Source organism: Hippopotamus amphibius, chromosome 13, assembly GCF_030028045.1.
Source record: "Hippopotamus amphibius kiboko isolate mHipAmp2 chromosome 13, mHipAmp2.hap2, whole genome shotgun sequence".
NCBI classification, from domain to species: Eukaryota; Metazoa; Chordata; class Mammalia; order Artiodactyla; family Hippopotamidae; genus Hippopotamus; species Hippopotamus amphibius.
In genome coordinates, this window is record NC_080198.1 from 11,432,321 (window position 1) to 11,456,944 (window position 24,624).

The 24,624-nt window shown below is 39.8% G+C and overlaps 2 protein-coding genes across 2 annotated transcripts in view; one reads left to right on the plus strand and one right to left on the minus strand.

Moving 5' to 3' along the window:
* Positions 1-6,139, plus strand: part of SUMF1 (sulfatase modifying factor 1) — a 115,142-nt gene extending 109,003 nt beyond the window's left edge. The window contains exon 12 of the transcript XR_009048694.1: positions 6,034-6,139. The gene's annotated coding sequence lies outside the window, so the exon portion shown is untranslated. The remainder of the gene's footprint in view (positions 1-6,033) is intronic.
* Positions 5,349-14,072, minus strand: LOC130834592 (histone-lysine N-methyltransferase SETMAR). The gene is made up of 2 exons (XM_057704852.1): positions 13,868-14,072; positions 5,349-6,681 (listed from the first exon to the last, which is right to left on the minus strand). The coding sequence occupies exons 1-2, from the start codon at positions 13,982-13,984 to the stop codon at positions 5,878-5,880; spliced, it is 921 nt and encodes a 306-aa protein (XP_057560835.1). The 5' UTR covers positions 13,985-14,072; the 3' UTR covers positions 5,349-5,877.
* Between the last annotated feature and the right edge of the window lie 10,552 nt (positions 14,073-24,624).

Here is a 24,624-nt window from a genome sequence, read left to right on the forward strand (position 1 = left end):
ATCCAGCCCAGGACAGCTTGTGGGAAAGCCACAGGCAATATGTAGAAATATTTAAAAGTTATAAATCAAGTTTGACAAAAATGTCTTCATAACCACAAGAATGGAAAACATGTATCAAGTTATGGTTTTTATATGACTGAAGTTGGCAAAATATCCTATATGACTAAATTTAATTACCCTTGCTTGTACCTGGGCATCCAACTGAGCTGGCAGTGTTTGGATGAATAATAAAATAGTCCCATATGATTCATAATTTTTTACATATTTATTGCAAAAAAACAATTTTTCTCATCTTCCTTTCAGTAGAATCATAAATTGTGTTGTCATAAACAAGATTTTCACATGCTTGATGTTCTGTTAACAATGATTCCAGATGAGACCATCTTTTTTGAGTCAGTGTAGCTCTTTGATAGTTTTTTATTAATGTCAATTTGAGAAAGCTTTACTCTGCTGAAACAGAGTGGAAAATAAATCATGAAATTTAGTTATGTCCAAACATTGTAATGATATCATGTCTGATGAATTATTATCATTGTAGGAAAATGTTAATTTCATCATATAAACTATCACTTATGTTGTCATTTTAACGGCCTCTTAAATGTAATGTAATGAGAAGAGCCATGTTATGGGAAGTAATGTGAAGAATCAATATGAAACTTATAGACAACACACATATACAAATTTATTTATTTATTTATTTACTTATTGGCTGCATTGGGTCTTCATTGCTGCACGTGGGCTTTCTCTAGTTGCGGTGAATGGGGGCTACTCTTCCTTGCAGTGCATGGGCTTCTCATTGTGGTGGCTTCTCTTGTTGCGGAGCACAGGCTCTAGGCACGTGGGCTTTAGTAGTTGTGGCATGTGGGCTCAATAGTTGTGGCTCATGGGCTTTAGAGAGTAGGCTCAGTACTTGTGGCACACGAGTTTAGCTGCTCTGCCGCATGTGGGATCTTCCCATACCAGGGATTGAACCCATGACCCCTGCATTGGCAGGCAGATTCCTAACCACTGCGCCACCAGGGAAGTCCCACATCTACAAATTTAAAAGTAATATGAATTGCAAAATATTTGTCTTCACGCGCAACTGTGATGAATACTGTGCTTATTCGTGAGGAACCACACGAACCTCTGGAACCACAAACTCGAATAGAAAGAGAAGCAAGAAAGTTGATACTCAGTACTACAAGGGAACCAAACTTTGTTATTTAAGAATTGCATTCATGCTCTTTGAGAGGAAGGATCTGACAAATTAATCTATGTTCTTACCGAATTAAGCACTCCTACTGTTCCAAATCTCACTGCCCACTATTTACAAAAGCCAGGACATGGAAGCAACCTAAACGCCCAGCAACAGATGAATGGATAAAGAAGAGGTGGCACATATATACAATGGAATATTACTCAGCCATAAAAAGGAATGAAATTGAGTTATTTGTAGTGAGGTGGATGGACCTAGAATCTGTCCTATAGAGGGAAGAAGTCAGAAAGAGAAAAGCAAATACTGTATGCAAATGCATATATATGGAATCTAGAAAATGGTATAATGAGCACAGTGGCAGGACAGGAATAAAGACACAGATGTAGAGAATGGACTAGAGAACATGGGGGTGATGGGGAGGCTGGGATGTAGTGAGAGAGTAGCATTGACATATATACACCACCAAATGTAAGATAGATAGCTAGTGGGAAGCTGCCGCATAACACAGGGAGATCAACTCGATGATGGGTGATGATCCAGAGGGGTGGGATAGGGAAGGTGGGAGGGAGGCTCTTGAGGGAGGGGATAAATGTATAAATATAGCTGATTCACTTTGTTGTATGGCAGAAACTAACACAACACTGTAAAGCAATTATACTCCAATAAAGATGTATTAAAAAAAAAAAAATCTCACTGTCCTGTGAAGCAGGGTTCATCTCTGATGGTGGTGATGGCCACAAAGAAATCACATTAGATGTAGTCACATTTTGTTTTGAGGACATAAAGCAAGTGGAGAAGCATTTCCCTGGGATCTGAGAGTGTTTATTCCTGAGAGCAATGTTCAGAGTTACAGGTTACCAGTTTCCAAGTGAGAGGCACCCATATCTTCTTTTTCTTATGACAGCTTTATGGAGATATAATTCACATAACATGATACTCGTCCCTCGAAAGTGGTTTTTAGTGTATTCAGCCTAAAAAGAAACCCTGAAGCCATTAGCAGTCACTTCCTATACCTCCCTCTCCACCAGCCCCTGGCAACCATTAATCTACTTTATGTGTCTATGGAGTTGCTTATGCTGGACATTTCATATAAATAGGATCATACAATTTGTGGCTGTTTGTGTCTGGCTTCTTTCATTTAACATAATATTTACAAAGTCTATCTATGTTGTGGCATGTGTCAACACTTATGGCTGAATAATATTCTGTGATATGGATACCACATTTTGTTTATTCATTCATCAGTCAGTGGACATGTGGGTCGTGTCTACTTTTTTGCCTATTACAAATAATGCCACTATGAAGGTTTGCATGCAAGTTTTTGTGGGACATGTTTTCATTTCTCTTGGGTCTATACCAAGGAATGGAGTTACTGGGACATATGGTTACTCTGTGTATAACGTTTTAAGGAACTAACCAAATGGCTTTATAGAGTAGTTGTGCAATTTTACAACTTTACCAGCAATATATGAAGGTTCCAATTTCTCCACATCCTCATCAGCTCTTGTAGGTGTCTTTTTGATAACAGGTATCTTAGTGCTGCATCGTTTAAACCCTTTACAAGTGTTAACTTATTTGATCCTCCCAATAATGCTGTATCCAGAAAAGGGAATTCAGAGTCAGAGAGATTCAGTAACTTGCTGAACACTAACAAAGTGGCAGAGCTGTAATAAGGAATATGTTATACACAGAAAAAAACACTATTTGAACACTCAAGGGAATGAAAACAATTGGGGAGATTTTTTTCTCCCTTTTTAAACTAGATCTTCCTGAGTTTACGATAAAATCCTCTGTTCTACGCAAGTTAGTCTCCTGTTGATGTGCTTTATCCACTCCTGCCTTATGCTTCAGAGTTAGGTAGTACTGGGGCTTAATACTGAAAACAAGAGGGAGAAAAATAATCTCTGAATATTCATTTCAATTAAGGCAAAATTTTCCATTTAGCCAAGAATAAAATCTATCAGCCAGTGATATTTTTGTGAATATGAGTTTGAAATTTAAAAAATTAATTTTAAAAAGAAGATTTGAAAAGCTTTGTCCTCCATGTATGATCTTTATTACTCTTGGGCCAGAACAGTTTCTGAGGTACACATTTCCACATTCTTAGTGAATTCAATGGAAACTGACTTCAGAGCCATTTTTATGTTTTAATTCTGTGAAGACACATAACACCTTTTAAAATTCTAATTTTAGAGTAATTTATAATGATAAAATATTTATATATATCTCTCTTATGTTAGGATACCCGTCAAGCAGAAGTATATCTTTTAATGTTTGCTCTCAAAAGTAGACGTGTCCACTTTCTTAGGAACATGGCAATTTAGTAAATGCTGTTAACTCAGTGCCTAGAAAAGACTTGGAAGAGTCCTCAACTCTTACTTTAGGAATCTGATTTCCAGGACTACATGCTATTTAAGAATAAACGTGTATGAGTACAAAAAGCTCCAAGGGTCTATATTCAGTGAGTTCTGTCTTTGGAAGAGACATCAAGATGGAGGATGCCACTCACATCCTCACTGGAGTCTTTCTGATACACAGATGGTGATAGTCAGTAGATACAGAGCAGAAGGAGAAGAGGAGAAGGGAAAGGGTGTCTGTAGAATCAAACAGTGAGCTATTCATGCTCCTTCTGACCATTTCCTTATTGCTTCTTTTTTTTTTTTTAATAAATTTATTTACTTTTATTTATTGGCTGCATTGGGTCTGTTGCTGCACACGGGCTTTCACTAGTTGCAGCGAGTGGGGGCTACTCTTCACTGCAGTGCATGGGCTTCTCATTGCGATGGGTTCTCTTGTTGCAGAGCACAGGCTCTAGGCGTGCAGGCTTCAGTAGTTGTGGCACAAGGGCTCAGTAGTTGTGGCACAAGGGCTCAGTAGTTGTGGCTCGCGGGCTCTAGAGCACAGGCTCAGTAGTTGAGGCGCACAGGCTTAGTTGCTCTGTGGCATGTGAGATCTTCCCGGACCAGGGCTCGAACCCGTGTCCCCTGCATTGGCAGGCAGATTCTTAACCACTGCACCACCAGGGGAGCCCTCCTCATTGCCTCTTAAGTAGCTTAGTTACTAGAAGTACTTGTGAGGAGGATAAAGACCATTTTTACCTTACAAAGAGCAGGACTGCTTCAGAGAAATCAGTTGTAGAGGAAGGTTGGCAGGGAGAAATGATTAGTTTGGAGGAAAAATTCGTTGTTTTTAGGCGCTGCATATTTGTAGTTTGGGGCATTTTATGTGTACTCTGGTGTCATCTGTTCACATGGGACCATTCCTGATGATGTTACATAAGTATGCAAACCCTAACATAGTTATTATTTTAACAGTTTTATTGAGGTATAATTCACATACCATACATTTCATTCACTTAAGACGTACAACTATCCTTCTTAAGAGATCACAGAGGAGTGTTGTACGTAATATGGGTCCCTATGATACAACTTTTAAAGCGCAGAGTCTCTTCATGGTAGGGTTTTAAATGTACTAGAAAAGAAATTATAGGGCCCAGGTAATTATTTTAGCTTTCAAAAAGTCTGACAAACCTCCATAGTAGCTTTGTTTTTGCAACACTCTTGCTTTAAGGAAGGAAGTTAGAGATGTTTGCCTCTCCAGAAGTTTAAATGGAATTATAAATCTCTCATTGCCTTCAGTGGTGTTGACAGGGTTATTTTCATGTTGTTAATACATGAAGTGAGGCTATTTGAAGTTTCCAAGCATAACTTCACAAGCCTTGAAGTATAGCCAGGTGTAAAGCAAAAATTTTACAATTCGTTTCCTTTTATGACTTTTGCTCATACACGCTGGAAGTCATTCTCATGGTTATATGTTTCAGTATTGGTGGTAATCTGTAGGGTTTTAGCAGGTGCTAATCAATCATGCCCTTTTCCTTGATTTGTTCAGAAACATAAGAGAAATAAAATGCGGGAGGGAGTCAGACAGAAATGAAAATACCAGCTTTATTACTAATAAAATCGATTGGAAAGCAAGGTGTAGGTATACAGCCATAAGGGTTTCCTTGGATCACTGATTAGGTTTGGTGCTAGTACTAGAAAATTCAAAATCACAATGGCGTGAATGACGAAGACACTATTTCTCACCTAAAAGTCCAGGGGCGTAGATCAGGACGGGTAGAGTGTTACACAGTATACAGCCCCCCCCTCCCCCCCCCCCCCCCGACTCCTTTCAGTTTTGCTGATTTTCTGTGTGTGGCTGCCTTTTCCAAGGTCATTTTGGGGTCTAGGGTGGATGCTCCAGCTCCACTTATCATGTACACATTCCAGCCAAGAAGAAAAAAGAGTGGGATAAGGGAAGGATATCTCCATTTAAGGACACACCATTTCCCCGCATATCCCACTAGCTACGACACAGTCCCTTCACCGCATCTCACTAGGAAAAGTGAGTATTCTCAGCAGTCATATATACACCCAGCTAAAAACTGAGAATTGTGTGACAGAAGTGGAGTGAGAGTGTTGCTGGACAATCTGTAATCTCTGCCATATTCCTGAGTTAAACTTCTGCAGCCAGGAAGTGGCAGACGCCAGACAACCACCGGGCCCCCCTATAGACAGGGGCAAGCTGCTTGCCACAGAGCGGAGACTGACCTCGAGAGCAAGCTGCTTGTAAGGGGGGATCCCAGGAAGGGCTAAGCCACACGTGCTCGGTTCCTCCTCATCCTCTTCCACACGTTTCTCCTATACTTTTCCTTCCTCACTCGTGTTTGGCTTTTCTAAGGAGCAGTACAGTGAACTGTCGTAAGGCAGGAAAGCAGCACACAATTTGGCACCACAATAACAAGGTTTCCTTAATTTCCCATTATCTAACCTTTCTTTGTCTTCACTATCCATTAGATTAAGAAATCTTCCTGAATAGTCATAAGAGAGTTCTTCTTCTGGCAGAATGTCTTTGGCTGCAAAAAGTGCCAACTTGGGTACCATCGAGTCGATTCGGACAGGAATCATCAACAGGTTTGGCTCACAAGAATGGTTAAGGAATCTTCCAATGTTTCCTAGAGAGGCAGGATCAACAAACGTTTCCATCACCTGCCCGTTATAAACATGCTCCCTGACGGCTATAATGTAATTCGAATCCTGTACTGTTTGTAGTTGAATTCTTCTCTGTACTTCCGAGAATCCTAAAACCTCGCCAGCATATTCACAGACAAACCGTCCTTTTGGTATAAAGTCCAATGTACGAAGACCCCAGCCTTTGTGATCTGTCTTGAAAACCTGGAGGTGGAACTGCAGACCCCGCTGGACCACTCTGTTCCTGCAGTGGTCGCTGCACCGACACAGGACATTGCACTCAAAAACTGGCTCAGCGCACTTTGCTTCGGATCCTATATGTCTAAGGCATAACTCATCATCATAGTTCTTCTCACGACGGAGACAGGAGCAAGTACCAGGGAGGCAGGGAGTTTTTAGACAAACGCATCCGGGAAAGGTTATCTGAGTGGGATCAGTGTCTGCTCCAGGCCCGGCTACATGATCAGGCGTATACTGCAAAAAACAGAAATACTGTCAGTCAGCCTGGAATGTCATATATCTCATCCGTATTTCAAAAGATTTTGGCGGAGGCCCTTCCTAATTCTAACAAAGAGAATAAAACAAAAATGACAAAATACAATATATTAAAGTGCTGCCTGAAAAACACCTCTCTCCAGTTTAAAAAACAGGGTTAATTCTTAGATTTAAAATTTGGTGGTTTCCTTTTAGATATAGGAATAACACTAGGAAAAATTTATGTATGTTTCTGTTATCAGATATTGAAAATTTTGTAACCCATTTTGTGGGTTTTAGATATCAGGAAAATCGGTGCTGAATTTAGTTTTTGAATACACTTAAGTATTTTCTCCTTGGCTTTTGATCTCTTTTACATTTATCTGATAATACAAATGCATATATGTATTTTTATTATGAGTTACCTCAGATGCTTTTTGAGGATAAGAAAGTCATAAATGATAAATCAATGAAAAATGGCCTTTGAGAGAGAGTCTTCCATTGTTTTTTAAAGAATTTTTAAATTTGAAGATTATCTAAATTCTTATATATTTTTTCATGTTTTTTTAAAATGCCATTACCTTATAGTTCTATTTGTGTGTTCATAATGTTAAAAGCAGAAATTTGGCAAGAAACTGACAGAATTGTTACATAATATTAACAGATACTGAAATTTATTGTAGATATGTTGTATACGTGTGAAGAAATCCTGTTCCTATTAAGTGCTAAAGGGATAATACAAAAATGTTTCTCAGTCCTTTAAACGTACCTGTATTTTCAAAATGTTACATTTATAAAATGTTGTGAAAAATAAGTCCTAAGTCTAAAATCTCTTTGTGAAGCCTGACCTCTGGTTATTTCCTCACTGGCAGAATGAAGCATATTCTCAAACCCTGAAGATTAAAGTATCTCTCATGAGCCCAGCATATTTCTTCATGTATAGGAGACGTCATTTATTTATACTTGTTTTGTTCCAAAAAGGATTTAATGAGGCTCAACAAAGAGGTAAGATAAATGAGCAATAAATAGGTAAGGAAAATAAAGTGAAGGCAGAAGTAAGTCAAGCAAGCTTAGACACACCTTAAGTGTGCAGCAGAAGTAGACTGGACATTTGAGAACAGCCATTTCAAAGAGGGAAACGTGGTTAGATGTATGGCTTGTACTGTCCATATGGAACAATTTCACTGTTCAGAAGCACTGACTTTTTCCAACATGGAGATAGGAGAGGAATGTCACCAATGAGTCTGTCTAAACCGTTCTTTTCCAGGAAGTAGTTTCATGGACTGTTTTTCATTTCATTCATTCTGACTCTCAATAAAGGCTGTTGGCATCCTGCCACAAGAAGTCAGTAAGATCAATTCTGCAAGAGACCAGTCGAATAGCCTGTAATTCAGGGGAAGATTTTAGTGTATCCAGAGGAACGTTTGAATAGCCTTTCAGTCAATTCTCCATTAATACTGTGTCAATACTTTTAAAAAAAGTATGGAACAGCATGTAAGTTATACTCCCTGTGGAGGCCTCCGTGGAGCTATGCAGTTAGGTACAAAATCCTATACTTTAAAAAACGCTGAGCTGGGGAGAAAGATTGACATCCTCCTGTGAAAGGATGGTGAGTGGGCGTACCTGCGGGGGAAGGCCAATACTGCTTAAAAAGTGATTTGGAGGTGGAGAGCGGAAATAGCTTCTCTTGTTTGTGTCGGCTCTTACAGCTTTAGCTTAGCAGAGATGTCCTAAAAGGATAAAGGATGGCTTAGAAAAAAGTGCCCTATCAGTCAAATTCAATGACTGCTGTCTTATACTGAATCTACTTGTAGATTTTAAGAGTCAAATTTGAAATGGTTACTGAGACATTTTAAGAAGTGCTTGTAAAATAAAGATTTTACTACCACTTTGTTAAACTTTTCATGAAGAATTCTTTTCAACTGATTTGTTCTTAAAAGTGCATATAATTTTAATGTACTATAAAAATCACTAAGCTCTAAGATGATTTTTTTTTTTTGACGCAGATAACACCTTTTAAAATCAACTCTTACTGCAGTTTTCTAACAAGGACAGCATATTATTCCTTGTTGAACTTATTTGCATATGGATAAATACTTTTTGGAGAAAATACTATTATTTGCTTATTTTTACTTATATATTTAAAATAAGATTTGGGAGAATCTAGTGATACATTTAAAGAAATCTGCAGTTTAAACTTTCTGCACAATCTAAGATCCTTTAGAGACTTAGATTAGAAATGGTAGCTGATTCCAAATGAGCTGCAAACACCTTCCAAAGGATAACAGAGACTTCAGGATAATCTTCCTATTTAAAGAGAATATTTTTTTTCCCTTGATGGATGTAATCATTGACCTTGATACCAATAATAATCACAAATCATTTTTTTTTTGGCACAACGGGCTTAGTTGCTCCGCGGCATGTGGGATCTTCCTGGAGCTGGGATCGAACCCGTGACCTCTGCATTGGCAGGCGGATTCTTAACCACTGCGCCACCTAGGAAGCCCCACAAATCATTTTTATCTCTGTGTTTCCACTTTTCCCCCATAAAAACGTTGATTAAATACCATTCCAGAAATACATTTTACCTGATTTTGAAAAATGGCTATACCAAAGAACGGTCTTCTGAAAACTGTGGTGTAATTTAACATATCATTATGTAATTATCCATCTTTTCAAGTATCTAATTACATATTGAAAAGTTATTTATTCTTTTCAGAAATAACCTGATGTCATCGACCTGATACTGTCGACCTAATATTTTTCTCAAATATTTATATACCATGTAAACTTAAATTCTGAGTATCAGAAAGCTAATGTTAAGCATGTTTCAAATTAGGAATCAGCTGGCATCAGTGTAAGTGCTCCCCATTTGTAAATGCTCTCCACTCTTTCCATAATCTGTACCCTACTCCCTGGGACAAAGCCCAGGACCAAACTGATCCAAAAAGGGTGTTACCCTGAGGGGTTTTTGTTCTTACCCTAAGCCAAGGAGAGAGCCAACCCTGGACGTGTTTTTAAATCTATGCAGCATCTATTCTTTTTCTTCTGATAAAAGCATCCTGAGTCTTCCCAGGGGAACCCTTCTCACTCTTGTCTTAATGATTTGCCTGGGGGTCCAGAACGGTTGGGGGCCTACATCTGGCTAATTAGAACATCACTTGCTCTTTTCAACAGTATTTGGTTCATGGATGGGCACAGGACGTAAGCCAGATCAATGAATTATAGTTCCGGGACTCCTGCTGAAAAAGAGGCATTCTTTTTCCACTGGGGTTGCTAAACTATAGAGTATCCATCAGGCATTCCCAAGTTCTACCACACACCTAAGACGTACTGAGTGTGTGGCCACCCATAGGAAAGGGGAGCAGGGGTGCGAATTGGGAGGTGGTAGAGAGAAATATCTGATGACACCTTGAGAGTGCTTGGATCCAGAGATGCCTATAGTTACCAGTCTTGGACTCTGCTGTTATATGAGGCAATTCCTTCTCTTTTTTTGCCTGAGTTAGTTTTTGTTGTATTTATGTTTCTTGCAAACAAATAGGTCTTGACTAATATACCCAGGGTGGAAGCTGAGAATGGTTCCAGGAAATGGCTGGAAAATTTAGTCAAAGATATAAACGGCTAATAAGCAACGAGATCTCCAACCGGGAGATGAGACTGGAACAAAGCCTGAAGGAGGCCAGCCGGGAAAACTGTGACTGTGGCCTGAACACCGGGCAAGCAGTGGAGAACGTCTTAGTGAAGAACATGGAGTGTCCTAGAGAAGACATATACAGGACCACTGTGACCTTGAGCACTGTGACCTTACAGCAAGTGACTTGCTAAACTATGGGTTAGCAAGTATAAAACAGGGATAATGCCTATTATCTGAGGGGGAAGGTTCTCAAGAAATTTAATTAACATAACACTGTACTCTGTGTCTGCCACTTTATATACTTTTAAAATAGTAACTTTCTTAAATTCTTCTAGATATTACTTCTAGATTTTATATTTTAAACATCATGTTATTTCTGGCACATTACTTAAGCTCTCTAAATATTCCCCTTCTATTCTCTTACAGGTTGCTGTGAAGGAAATAAAGGTGAGAAACTACGTAAAAGGCTTACTCTAGTGGCTGGCACATAAGTGTTCAATGTGAATTATGCAGGCTATCTAGTAGCGTGGTGAAAAAAATAGGTCTGGAGTTAAAAATAGGTTTAAACATACTCAAACCAAAATTATGTTTGGAAAATCATACGATTATATTCCTACCTCCATTATTTATCCATCTTGATGGGGGAAAACCGAGAGCTGACCCAGCAGAGACTGCTTTTAATCATCAGTAAATATTGCCTTATTGTCTATTGTATGCATATGCTGGGATTTAGAAAGAACCACTCAGAAAAATACAAAAGAGGACATGAAGAACAGGATTTTTATCATTTTTTCAGTTGTCATAACATAAGCTTTACTTTTTCCTGGTATGTATCAAAGTGCAAAACTGATCATGTAAGAGTTGGGAATAAATACAAAATGATCAGTGTAAAATGCACTAGAAACCAGATCCTTGAAGAACTGGATGGAGATTTCATGTTTTGCGACAGAAAACTTAAGAGGAAAATTTTTTTATAAACAGTGGTCACCCAGGAAGCCAAAATGTAAACAGAAGACAGCATGTTAAAGAGCAAATATATTGTGTACCTCCTTGACTACAATTAATTTTTCCCTTCTCTGAACTAGACCTGCACTTATTAACAGTATGAACTTTGGGGTCAAAGTGGCATAGAATGTCAGGCTCTCTAGTTGTACTAAGTGTGTAGGTCTAACCTTTCTAACAAATATATGTCTTAAGGAAAGGCATGGTCATGAGGTTTGGGGTGTGGAATGGTGATAGGGGTTGGGTTCCTATCCACAGTACTAGGCACAGAGCAGGTGGCTCAGGAAATATTATTTGATTGCTTAATTGCAGCTCAATACTTTTTGATTGGAAGACTGACTTTTTTTTTCTGAGCCACATTCTGTACCAAAGCCCCAGAAACTGAAACATGACACTGCACAATATTCTGGGCTTAAAACCTAGGCCTCAGTGCTGAATTTTAAGGAAGTGCTGTGAAAGTCTTCATTCCTTTTTTGGTTGTTTTGAAACACCAGCTACAAGAATCTTTGTACTTGGCCTCTAGCCCCATGAGTTTGTTTTTGCTCCAAGCAGCTATTAGGAGACTGTGAGCCAGATAATTCTTGTCAAGGCCAAGTTGAGATCTTAAAAAGGATATTTGAATCTGGTTTCAGAAACCCGAAAAATGGCTAGATCCAACTCTTAGTTCAAGAAAATCAATCAGTTTATTCTCTACTTGCCTTTCCACACCAATGGCATTATGTGCTTGTTTCCAATCTGAACATCTGAATGTTCTTTTTGCCTTTTCATATAGGACCCAAAGGCAAACTAGACACAAAGTTATTTTTCCCTAGCCTTAATTCTTCCCTGTGCATATGCCTGTGAAGGCAGGGTTTAGGGCAAGCAGGCTGTTTTGACCTTTTTAAGACTGGTATTGTACTCCATGAATATATGGAAGCAAACTAGCTGAAGGCACTTTTAGGCTTGTCATTTACATGTTTCAAGCATGTTTTATCTTCTTGGTAAGACAATATGCTCCTTAAGGAAGGGCTCTTGTCTTCTATTTGTAACTCTAAGTCTACCCAGAGCTGTGCATACAGTCAGGAAGCTAGAACAGTGTGGAATTGAGCCTTAGTCTCCTGATTTTCCCCTATGCCCATCAACCATGGGTATAAGGATCAATCACAAGGCTTCCTGCACCCCCTCACCCCCCACACAGTGCTTTCCATAAGCTTTTGTAAGCTCAAGGGCAGGAATTGTGTTGTCACCGTTTTATTTTATGTGCCTAGTTTAACATGGTGCCAGGCACATTAGAGGCACTCAGTTATTTTGAAGAAAACCATGTCAGTGTTTTTGACTAGCCACTCAGCAATGTTTGGTCTTCAAATAACTTTTAGGGATCAGTGTTTAATATGGTGCTAGCCGACTGAATTATTAATCATAAACTCCCTAATGTAGTTTGAGGAAAAATAACCATTTCTAACATTAAAACTCTGCTCTATGAAAACTGCCATTGAATCTACCATCTTTCTTGATTCTCAGAATAACCCTAGGAAGAAGGACAGACAGGGTTTGATATTGATAATGGATGTGACAAGGGCAATAATTATTTTCACTGCAGGTAAGAAACTCAGGCTCTGAGACATGGCTAAGATGCTAAGCCCTGAACCTAGCTCTCCTGCTTCTAAGACCAGGGCTCTTTCCACTCCCACATCCTTGTGTTTTGGTCACTCCTTGTTCCTTAGGCAACATGCAGGCCAAACTCAGAGAGGTGAGAAAGTTACAGAAGAAAGGGCTTTGAAGTAATAATAGTAGTGAACATTTGAGTTCTTTCTGCAAACCAGGAACTGTATTTTCCTTGTAATTCTCGAAGCAATCTGGAGAGAGGTACTATTATTTTAATTGCACACGGGAGGGCTCTAAGGCTTAGCTGAGGCTATTTATATTTGCCCAAGAGCTCACAGCATGAGGCAAACGTCAACTAAGTCTGACCCTAGAAGCTAAGTTTTTGCTCATGACACAAGGCTAACATCTGTTAGTGGGCCCCATGCCTTATTTTACAAACAGGACACCTGAGACCAGAGAGGCAAGTGATTTACCCCGGATCTCTCAACGAGTTCTGGGGACAGAACCAGGACAAAGAGCCAGGTTCTCACGTCTCTTTCCAAGGGACCTCACGAAACCTCTGGTTTTGCCTTAAGGGAACCGCCAGTCTATGGGCAGAAGAGACCTTGTAAAGATCACTGAGAAGGGTTAAGGGGAAAAGACCGAAACCTGTGAGGTATTTAAGAGCTATCTGCGCGTGCAGACAGCTGTGCCATCGGGTAAAAAAAAAAAAACAAAAAAAAAAACAAAAAAACGAGGGTCGAGAAACTTGGAGACAACCACCGAAGCACGAACACCTAGCGTAATTGCGAACCAACCCCCCGCAACCACCTACCCCGGCACTCTACCTGGAAGGGCGTCAGCCCCGCCCCCGGGGCTGCGCGCGCAGCTCTCGTGACCGCCTAGCCCCGCCCCACAGGAAAGGACGCCGGCCACGCCCTCGGGGGCCGCGCGCAGCTCCCGGGCCGGCCGAGCCGCGCCCCCTACCTGAAAAGGCTCTGGCTCCGCCCCCGGGGGCCACGCGCTCACAGGCAAATTTTCCAGGCCGCGCGCGACGTCCAGCTGCTTCATCAAGGCCTCAGGCTCCGCCTCAGGCGCTGCCATCCCGCAGAGCCAGTTCTCCACGGCTTCAGCGGGACGTTTTGCCCCGACACGGTGCGCTTCCCACCTAAGACTAGCTTGAGCCTCGCAGAGGACGCTGGGAGTCGGGTCACCGGACCCCACAGCCTCACGGGAGTCGTAGTTTTTAATCTCCCCCGTCGAAAGAGGCCTGTCGTGAAGGCGTGTCCTCCCTCGACCTTCTGCTTTCCTTGACCTTTTGGTCCGGCTCGCTTTTTGTTTTGAGCCAGGTGCACAACCAATAACACAAAATCTTGTAAGGTACGGACAAAGCTTTGGGAACACACAGTGAAGGGCTTGAAGTTTTTTCCTGTGAGCCCAGGGAGGGTGTCCGAGGCGAGGTCGTCTGTCCGTGCGTCTGGGGGTTTGGAAGCAGCTGGCGCGGGGGAAGGGGTGCGCCTTAAGCTGAGGGGAGACGGCACCCCCGGCTCTCTGAAGACCTGGGACTCGCGGGGCAGCCGAGGTGCGTGCGAAGGGGTCTGCGTGCGGGGGCGGCATAGCCTGGCCCGGGCGTCGGAAGGCTGCGTGTGGGGTCCGCGGGCTCCCTGACTGGGATCCCTGCTCCCTTTCGGCTTCCCCGGCTCTGAGGAAACCAAGCCCCGCCCCGCCCCGCCCCGTGGAGGACTCCGATAACCTCGACATTGCTGAATCCAGTGAGATAGTTCCAACCTCCCCAAAGCTCGCCGACCCGACTGTGCTGCTGGTTCTGCGTGGAGCCCTCTCTCCTCGCAGCCTGTGGGGCGCCTGTCCTGGGCGCGCCTGCCTTCCCTCTCCTGTCGTTCTCGGGCCTGACTCCGAAGTGGGGGCAGGTGTCACTCAGGTCTCTACCCCTGGACCCCACTCAGACCTTCTCTGGGCTTCCTCTGTAATAGCATCCACGCCCTGGCTTGAAATACTCTTACAAAAAGTATTAGGTCTTCACCTCCAGCCCAGCTGGAGATGGATATCCGGTTATGGATGTCCCACCAATGGTTGGACGTTTCTATTTTCTGTCTCACGTGCACCTTAAGTTCAGAGTCACCAGAGTTGACTTATTCTTCTGCACATCTTCCTTCCCCCCCTTTACAATAATCTAGGAGAATAATTTGTCCATGATCTCCAGAGCTACCAGAGCATTTTCCTGAATTCTTTCCTCTCCGAGCACCACAGCTAAGAAGTAACTGGCCAACTCTTGTTGATTCTACTTTCATAATGGTTTTCATTTTCTTTTCTTCTTACTTTCAGGCTCTCGTTTCTTGCTTGAACTCTTGAAGTGATTTTTTTTCTTTTCAACTCTGACATTCTCCATGCCCCCACATTACCTTACTGCTGCTTCCACAATGATCTTTTTTTTAAAATAAATTTATTTTAGAATCCCAGATTTTTAAAAAATAGCTTTATTGTGACATAATTCACATGCTATAAATTTCAACAAAGTATACAACTTGATTTTTAGTATATCAGCAGAGTTTTGTAGCCATCATCACAATCAGTTTTAAAACATTTTCATCACTCCAAAAGAAAACCCCATATCTATTATCAGTTCACTCATTTCTCCCCATCCCACCCATGAATCTATTCTTTGTCTCTATAAAGAATGCCTATTCTGGAAATTTCATATAAATGTAGTCATAAAATATGTGGTCTTTTCTAACTGGTTGCTTTCACTTAGCATAATGTTTTCAAGACTCATCCATGTTATACCATGTATCAATACTTAATTGTTTTTTATCGCTGAATAATATGCCACTGTATGGATATACCACATTTCATTCATCCATTCATCAGTTGATAGACATTGGGTTGTTTCCAATTTGGGGATATTATGAGTAATGCTATTATGAACATTTGTGTACAAGTATTTGAACGCAGGTATGTTTTGATTTCCCTTGGGTATATACCTAGGATTGAATTGCTGCTTCATATATCAACCCCATGTTTGACACTTTGAGGAACTACCAAAGTCTTCTCCAAATCAGCTGTACCATTTCACACTCCTACAATGATCTTTTGAGTGTGCACATCCAATTACTGTATTCTGCTACTTAAAATGCTGTGTTTGCTCCATGTTTCTCTCCAAGTCCACCTTCTGTCTTCTGGCTTATCAAGTCCTTGAAGATCCAGACCCTACTTGTTTCTTCGGTCTCTGTTTTGAACCTCTTGTTCTATTTATGTTTTCTCAACAAGCCACATTGCTTGGGCTTCTGCTACCTTTGTCCACATTGTTCTTGTGTCACCCTTTCCCCATACTATCTGTCGACTCAGCTCGTGTCCCCTTCTCTGTATCTTTACTGACCCTGTTTCCTGTGACATTGGTTACCCTTTTCTTTATGCTCCCGTTTTACTCTATAAGTGGTTTCTCATAGTCCCTGCAGCTGTTTAGTGTACTTACAGGCAAAGCTCTTCTACTGAAGTCATAAAAATTATATATACGTAGGAAGAGACAAAGAGAGATACAGACAGAGAGATACAGACAAAGAGACAGAGAGGGAGATAGAGGGAATCATTTTGTTTTAACTTAAAAACAGTTGACCCCTGAACAATGTGGGTTTGAGCTGCCCAGGTCCATTTATATGTTGATGTTTTTCAATAAATACCACAGTGCTACACAATCCACAGTTGAGTGAAGCCATGGATGCAGAACCGTGGATAATGGCGGGCCGACTGTAAAGTTATACATGGATTTTCAGCTGTGCAGAGGCTTGGTTCCCCTAATCCCTGTGTTGTTCAAGGGTGAACTGTAATTTTGATAGATTTATTTAAAAATTTTTTGGTAGAGGGCCAAAGTGGTGGTTTTTTTGTTTTTGTTTTTGTGGGTCTGCTGATTAAAATTCCATGTCATGCTTACTTTGAGTTCCAGTTTGGATGTCTCTAAAGTGGGGAAAGAACTAAAAGATCAGAGTTTATGGTCTGTCCGCCCCTGCAAAAACAGTTTTTTTTTAGCGACTTGCTTTTTTGTCAAGTCTTTCCAGAATATGTTACTTAGTTTTCTTGGTGGGGGAGGCGGGGCGGGGCGGGGGGGTTGTGAGGGGACTCTACACTGTAATTCATTATCATTCCCTCAGCTATTATAATTAATTATGCCTGGCATTTAACAGTGACTTAGTTTTGGCTGCTATAGCAGAATACCATAGACTGGGAGGCTTAAACAATAAACATTTATTTCTCGCAGTTCTGGAGGTGGGAAGTCTGAGATCAGGGTTCCAGCCTGATTTGCTTCTTAGTGAAGGCTCTCTTCCTTGTTTGCAGATGGCTGTCTTCTCTTTGTATTCTTATGTGGGGGAAACAGAAAGGGTTAGCTATCTTCCTCTCCTTATAAGGGTACTAATCCCATCATGGGGTTCTACCCTCATGACGTGAAAGGTCCCACCTCCAAATACCATCATATTAGGGCTTCAACATCTGGACTTTAGAGGGACACAAACATTCATTCCACAGCGAATAGGTTTAGGAATAGACACTTGGATCAGGCTTATGACTATATCCATGCAGGTAAAAAAGTCACTTAATTTTGCACTGAAGTACTTATGTCTGATATAAAAACCCATTTTTGAGAGCAGGTTTACAGGGAAGGAGATAGGAAGTTGATTTTATGTAGAAAAGGACCAAGGAGTAATGGTGCATAGGGTCTGGAATCAGACATGTCTAAGTTCATAGTTCTGCTTGGCTGGTTTCTGACCATGGGCAATAGTAGGTAACATTCATTGAACTATTACTATGTGCAAGACACCATTTAAGAATTGTATATGTAATAATTCATTTAATTTTCATAATAAAGGTATTAATACTTGAAACATTGAAATGGTCCATCAAGGGTCATTTTAGATTCAACTAAATGTTTAAATGTTAGGACTCACAGGACTCTCATAAGCCACATGTGTCATTAGGTTTACTCAGGAAGTCACAGCCTGCCAACACAGAGGCTTCAGATATTCTTTGGGAACAGTGCATGCAGGCAGTTATCACACAGTAGGTTATCACACAGTAGGTTACAAAACTGCCTTGGGGTGTTCTTTGTCTTCCCAGAGGATGGCTCAAATGCAAGAGGAGATCCTTATTAATAGGGATCATCCTGAATTAGAAGTCTTAAACCCCACTGGATCTATAAGCTTGAAGGTAATCACCTAGTAAATATTTTACCAGTCATGGCTGGGTACTTGCTCTAACTTCGGAGGTAGTCAGTTAGGTAATGCAATTGGCTATAGTACAATTAAGGAATGTAAGGAAGGTTTAGATAAAGTGAAACTTCAACAGAAGGAAAGATTGCTTGTAGCTGGGAAGCTCAGAGAATGCTTCATGGAGAAGGGGCTGCTTGCCATAGACCTTGAAGAATGAATAGGATTTCTGAGATGAGGAAAGGGCATTGCAGACAGAAGGAACAGCAGGAGTAAAGGAATAAAGAGATGCGTAGAGAAAAGAGTAATTTCATATTGGATAGAGGTCAGGTTCATTTCATTTGTCAGGAAGTGTAAACAATGAAGGAATTTTGCAAATATACAAAGAACATGCTGCTCTTTCATTTTAAGAAACATTTTGAATACCGATTACATGCACAGTGCTGTGTTTACCAATTTGGGGAATGTACCATGAAGAAGACGTGGTGCCCAAGGAGAGTTTCCAATCTAGCAAACAACTATATACACCCAGAAATTAATAAGAACTTTAAGAATGTTATGAAGAAGGAATTATAGGAGCAGTGGGGAGAACCACACTCTTGCATTTGTAGATTATTATGCTGTTTTTGACTCTTTCTTGGTAATATTGTCTGCCCTTTGGAGAAAGTGTTTTGAATGATCCATTCTATTTTATTTTTTAAGCTGTCAGTGATGGTGCTTCCAGAAAAAGAGATTCAGTTCATGTCATCACTTCAGTTTAATTTGTTTTTATTTTTCTGGCAAAGGATCCCAAAGTATTTTATATAAATGTGAGATTAAAATAATGAGAGCGTATTTGCAGGCTGATATAACCAGTCTTCAGAGTGCCAAGCAGTCAGTCTGTCACTTTTTCCAGGTCTAAAAACCTATCTTATTTTTTCTAAATACCTATTCTTCACTGACCAGGAGCCCGAATCTTCAAAATTTATTTTGAAAACCATTATAGCTACTTGGTGAAAAAAAATGTATCCCTGGACAGTAATGAGTTGCCCAAAATAACTGTTATAAATAAGCCTTAGGCCTGAATATTATGTTGGTTATTCAGATTTCTTTTGGCTTTTTCACTGGCAGAAGAGAAAATACTCTGGTCAATAATAAATTTAAAAATTAAAGGAAAAGAAAATAATGCATTATAGTAAAATTTTAACATTTTATATGTTCAATTATCTTTAGCTAAATTATGGAGTATGCCCATGTGACCATCCCGTTTTTAAACAAGAATGGCCTTTAACTGATGTTTTCCTGAGGCTTTTTTGGCTAGTGGTTTACTGAAGTTTTGCATGATTTTCTATTCAGAAGCCATTCTTTCATTAAACCTCACTAGCATTATCTGAGCTTAATCTGGGATAGACTTTACAGCCAGTGACGAAAGGTCTAAAGTTAGCAGAAATTATATATTTATTGCTGTTAATGATAGCATCAATAAAATAGTTTGGAACATCTTAGCTTTCTAATAATAACTACCACTGCTAGATATTAACTAGGCCTCGGATAAGCACTAGATCCTCTCATCAAATAAAATTGTGTAAGTGAAATCATTTTGAAGAGAATAAAACATAGTAGTTGATACTTTGGGGGGTTTCTGCTCAACTTGTTGAATATTTCATTTCTGAGAACATGCCAGCCCCTACACAGCCCATCTCATGGGGTAAGCTCACTGCAGTCATACTTACATTACACAACCCCTAAGCCTTGGCCCAAACTTTTGACCTCTGGATGCACACCTGATTCAAGCTAGACCAATCAGATTCTCTTGATGATTAGTTGAGACCAAACACAACTAAAACTATAATTTGGGAGAGGTGGCTTTATTCAGTATGTTGATAGACAGGCAGAGAAAACTCAGTCTTCCAAGAGAAAAATAGAGCAGATGAGTAACAAGGAGAGAAGACTTTTCATTTTCCTGACACCTGTTCATTTCTTGTTCTGGTTCTTTTTTGAGTCACACAATGTATTTATATTCTTATAACAAGTTCTTCCTTTGGTTTTAGGTTAAGTCAGTGTTTTCTGCTACTTTAGTCAAAGAATTTTGGGCAGTGAAAATGATGGCATCATTATAGGCATACCTAGGAGATACTGTGGGTTCATTTCCATACCACTGCAATAAAGTGTATCACAAGTGAGTCACATGAAATTTTTGATTTCCCAGTGCATATAAAAGTTATGTTTACACCATACTGTAGTCTATTAAGTGTGTGATAGCTTCATTTCTAAAAACTGTACATGCCTTATTTTAAAAATACTTCATGGCTAAAAAGTGCTAACTATTATTTGAATCTTCAGCAACTTGTAATCTTTCTGCTGGTGGAGGGTCTTGCCTTGATGTTGATGGCTGTGATTGATCAGGGTGGTGGTTGCTGAAGGATGGTGGCTGTGGCGCTTTCTTAAAATAAGACAATGATATAGTTTGCTGTATCGATCGACTCTTCCTTTTATGAACGATTTCTCTGTAGCATGAAATGATGTTGATAGCATTTTACTCACAGTAGAACTTCTTTCAAAATTGGAGTCCTCTCAAATCCTGCAACTGCTTTACCAACTAAGCTTATGTCATAATCTAAATCCTTTGCTGTCATTGCAACAATCTTCACAGCATCTTCACCAGGAGTAGATTCCATCCCTTCCATTTTAAGAGACCACTTTTTCTGCTCATTCTGTAAGAAGAAATTCCTTATCCTTTTAAAATTTTGTCATGAGATTGCAGCAATTCAGTCACACCTTCAGGCTCCACTTCTAGTTCTTTTGCTATTTCCACTACATCTGTAGCTTCTTCCTCCACTGAAGTCTTGAAACCCTCACAGTTATCAGGAGAGTTGGAATCAACTTCTTCCAAACTCCTGTAAATGTTGATATTTTGCCCTTTTTCTATGAATCAAGAATGTTCTTAATGACATCTGGAAATGGGGAATCCTGTATAGAAGTTTTCAGTTTATTTTGCCCATATCAATCAAAAGAATCACTATCTATGACAGCTATGCTTTGTGGAATTTATTTCTTTTTTTATCTTTTTTTTTGAAGCATTGCTTTTTTTAAAATTAATTAATTAATTAATTAATATATTTAATTGGCTGTGTTGGGTCTTTTTTTGCTGTGCTTGGGCTTTCTTTGGTTGCGTTGAGTGGGGGCTACTCTTCATTGTGGTGCGCGGGCTCCTCATTGCCGTGGCCTCTCCCGCTGCGGAGCACAGGCTCCAGGCGCGTGGGCCCCAGCAGGTGCAGCACATGGGCTCAATAGTTGTGGCTCACGGGCTCTGAAGTGCAGGCTCAATAGTTGTGGCACACGGGCCCAGCTGCTCCACGCATGTGGGATCTTCCTGGAGCAGGGATCAAACCCGTGTCCCCTGCACTGGCAGGCGGACTCTCAACCACTGCGCCACCCAGGAAGCCCTGGAATTTATTTCTTAATAAGAGTTGAAAGTCAGAATTACTCCTTGATCTGTGGGCAGAATGGATGTTGTGTTAGCAGGAATGAGAACAACATTAATCTTGTTGTACCTCTTCATCAGAGCTCTTGGGTGAGCAGGTGCATTGTCAATGAGCAGTAATATTTTAAAAGGAATTTTTTTTTCTGGGCAGTAGGTCTCAACCTACTTAATATGCAGTAAGCCATGGTATAAACAGATGTGCTATCATTCATTCAGGCTTTGTTATTCCATTTGTAGAGCACAGGCAGAGTAGTTTTAGCATATTTCTTAAGGGTCTCAGGATTTTTGGAATGGTAAGTGAATATTGGCTTCAATTTCAAGTCACCAACTGCATTAGCCCCTAGAAAGAGATTCAGCCTGTCTTTTGAAGCTTTGAAGCTAGGCATTGACTTCTCCTCCCTAGCTATTGAAGTCCTAGATGACGTCTTCTTCCAATAGAATTTTATTTCCTCTCTCTACTAAAAGTGTGTTGTTTAGTGTAGCCACCTTCAGTTATCTTAGCTAGATCTTCTGGGTAACTTGCTGCAGCTTCTTCATCAGCATTTGCTGCTTTACCTTGCACGTTTGTGTTATGGAGACGGCTTCTTTCCTTAAACCTCATCAAACTTTTCTCCTGCAGCTTCCTTACCTCTCTCACTCTTTGAAGAGATTAGGCTTTAACTTAAGGGAATTTTGTGGCTGGCTTGATCTTTTATCCAGACCACTCAAACTTTTTCCATATCAGCAATAAAACTGTTTCTTTCTTTTTTTTTTAATCATTTGTGCTCACTGGAGTAGCACTTTTAATTTCCTTCTAGGACTTTTCCTTTGCATTAACAACTTAGCAAATTGTTCGGCACAAAAGGCCTATCTCATCTTTCTACATGCCTTCCTGACTAAGCTTCATCATTTCTAGCTTTTGATTTAAAGTGAGAGATGTGTAACTCTTCATTTGAGAGCTGTGAGGCCATTGTAGCATTATTGATGGACCTAATTTCAATATTGTTCTATCTCAGGGAATAGGGAGGCCAAAGGGGAGGGAGGAAGGTGGAGGAACGACCATTCAGGGGAGCAGTCAGAACGCACACATTGATCAGTTAAGTTCGCTGTCTTATTTGGGTGTGTTTCATGGCACCCCCAAACAATTACAACAGTAACATCAAAGATTACTGATCACAGATCACCCTAACAAATATAATAGTATTGAAAAAGTTTGAAATATTGTGAGAATTACCAAAATGTGACACAGAGACATGGTGTGAGCAAATGCTGTTGGAAATATGGCACCAATAGACTTGCTTGACGCAGAGTTGCCACAAACCATCAATTTATAAAAAACACAATATTCGTGAAGCTCAATGAAGCGAAGTGCAGTAAATGAGGTATGCCTCTATTACCATTATTATTATTAGAAAGTGTGGGCTGGATAATCAGCTGCTAGTGCTCTGTACAGAAGTTGATGTTATGAATTTTTGTTCATTTATAAAGTTGGCAAGCTATGCTTTTTTAACACATTGCCTTGCTGATGTGTCTTCACTAAAGAACGTCTCCTCAAAATAGTATGAATAGAAATTTACATCAAAAAGTAGTAAAAAATATGAAATTTCTGTCTAATGGAAGGGATAATAATATAGTGATAATAGCTAGTACTTTATTACTATTATATGCCCAATATTGTAAAAAGCGAAATAGGAAGTAAATTGGGCAGAAAAAAATGTCTTTTTAGTAGCTGAAATTTTATGTCAAAGTATACTGCATGTGGATCATTTTGCAATAAGAGAAAATATGGCAGTTGATTAAAATAACTTTACAAAATTATGATCCTGTGTTACTTATGCTATCCAAAAGATAGTAGCGTCTGTTTTTGAGTTTGGACTGCTAGTAAATACATGTTTTCAGCAGAATAAAAAACTTGTATCTTGTCCCATGTTTTTATCATTGCATTGTGGTTTAATGAAATCCATAATTTCCCTCATTGATATGACAACAAAAAACATCAAGATATAATCACAATCAGAATGTTGTTAGTGTAAGTAATTTAGTTGTAAAGTAAATATCCAGGATTGATGATTATAGGATAATAACTCACGAAGGTATGCAATCAAATGGGGATTGTTTGATAATAGGTGTAGAGGTGAAAGAAGCTAAAATGTATCAGCAAGGAATTAATTTCACTCATCAAAGATCTATGATGAAATTTATTATCAGGTGTGTTCAAATCTTATTACCAAGTCTATGACAACAAACTAGCTCTGTATTCAACTTGATCTAGAAAGGCATAGCCTTTCTATTAGTTATCTTCACACATTTTAATTTTGACTTAGGAAGTTTTGCTTATTACTTGTAAGAATACCACCTATAAGCAGAACATCATTTTTTTCTTTTCTTTTTTTTTCTTTTGCCATGATACATGGCCTGCAGGATCTTAGTTTCCTGAGCAGGAATTGAACCTGGGCCTTGGCAGGGAAAGCACTAAGTCTTAACCAATGAACTGCCAGGGAATTCCCCATATCATGTTTTTTTAAAAGTACTAGACCTTTCCTCTTCCCATTTATAATGAAGCACATGGGCCAACCTCTTCTACTTGTAGTTTTGAAAGCAAAGGTGTATCCTTTGAAGTTTAGTACCACAAATATCCTGCTACAGAGAAATCTACTCAGAACATTTAAGCCCAGATCTACAAGGGTCTATAGGGTAATTTCATCAGATACCCTCAAGTATCATCTGAGATTAGAATTCTTTTTAGAATTCCAGCTTCTAAATTTTAGCTTCCTGTAATTCCTCATTCCTCAACTTTCTAGACCCAAATCAGCATTTTCTCTCTAGTATCTTCCCAGCTCCAGTTCTGGTATTTGGAAGGAGAAAGGAAATGAAACCAAAGAACACAGACTAATGCAAAGAATTCTACTCAAGTCCCCAAGACTAACTTGGTTAAAGTATCTCCAGAGAAATGTGGATGATTCATACTTACTTTTAGATATTTCAGCCAAAATTTGGTGTGACAATATTCCTACAGAGTAAAAAACCTTTTTCCTTTCCATTTTCTCAGCAAGTGTTAGTGTGTTGAAGTCAACATTGTTGCTATGAGT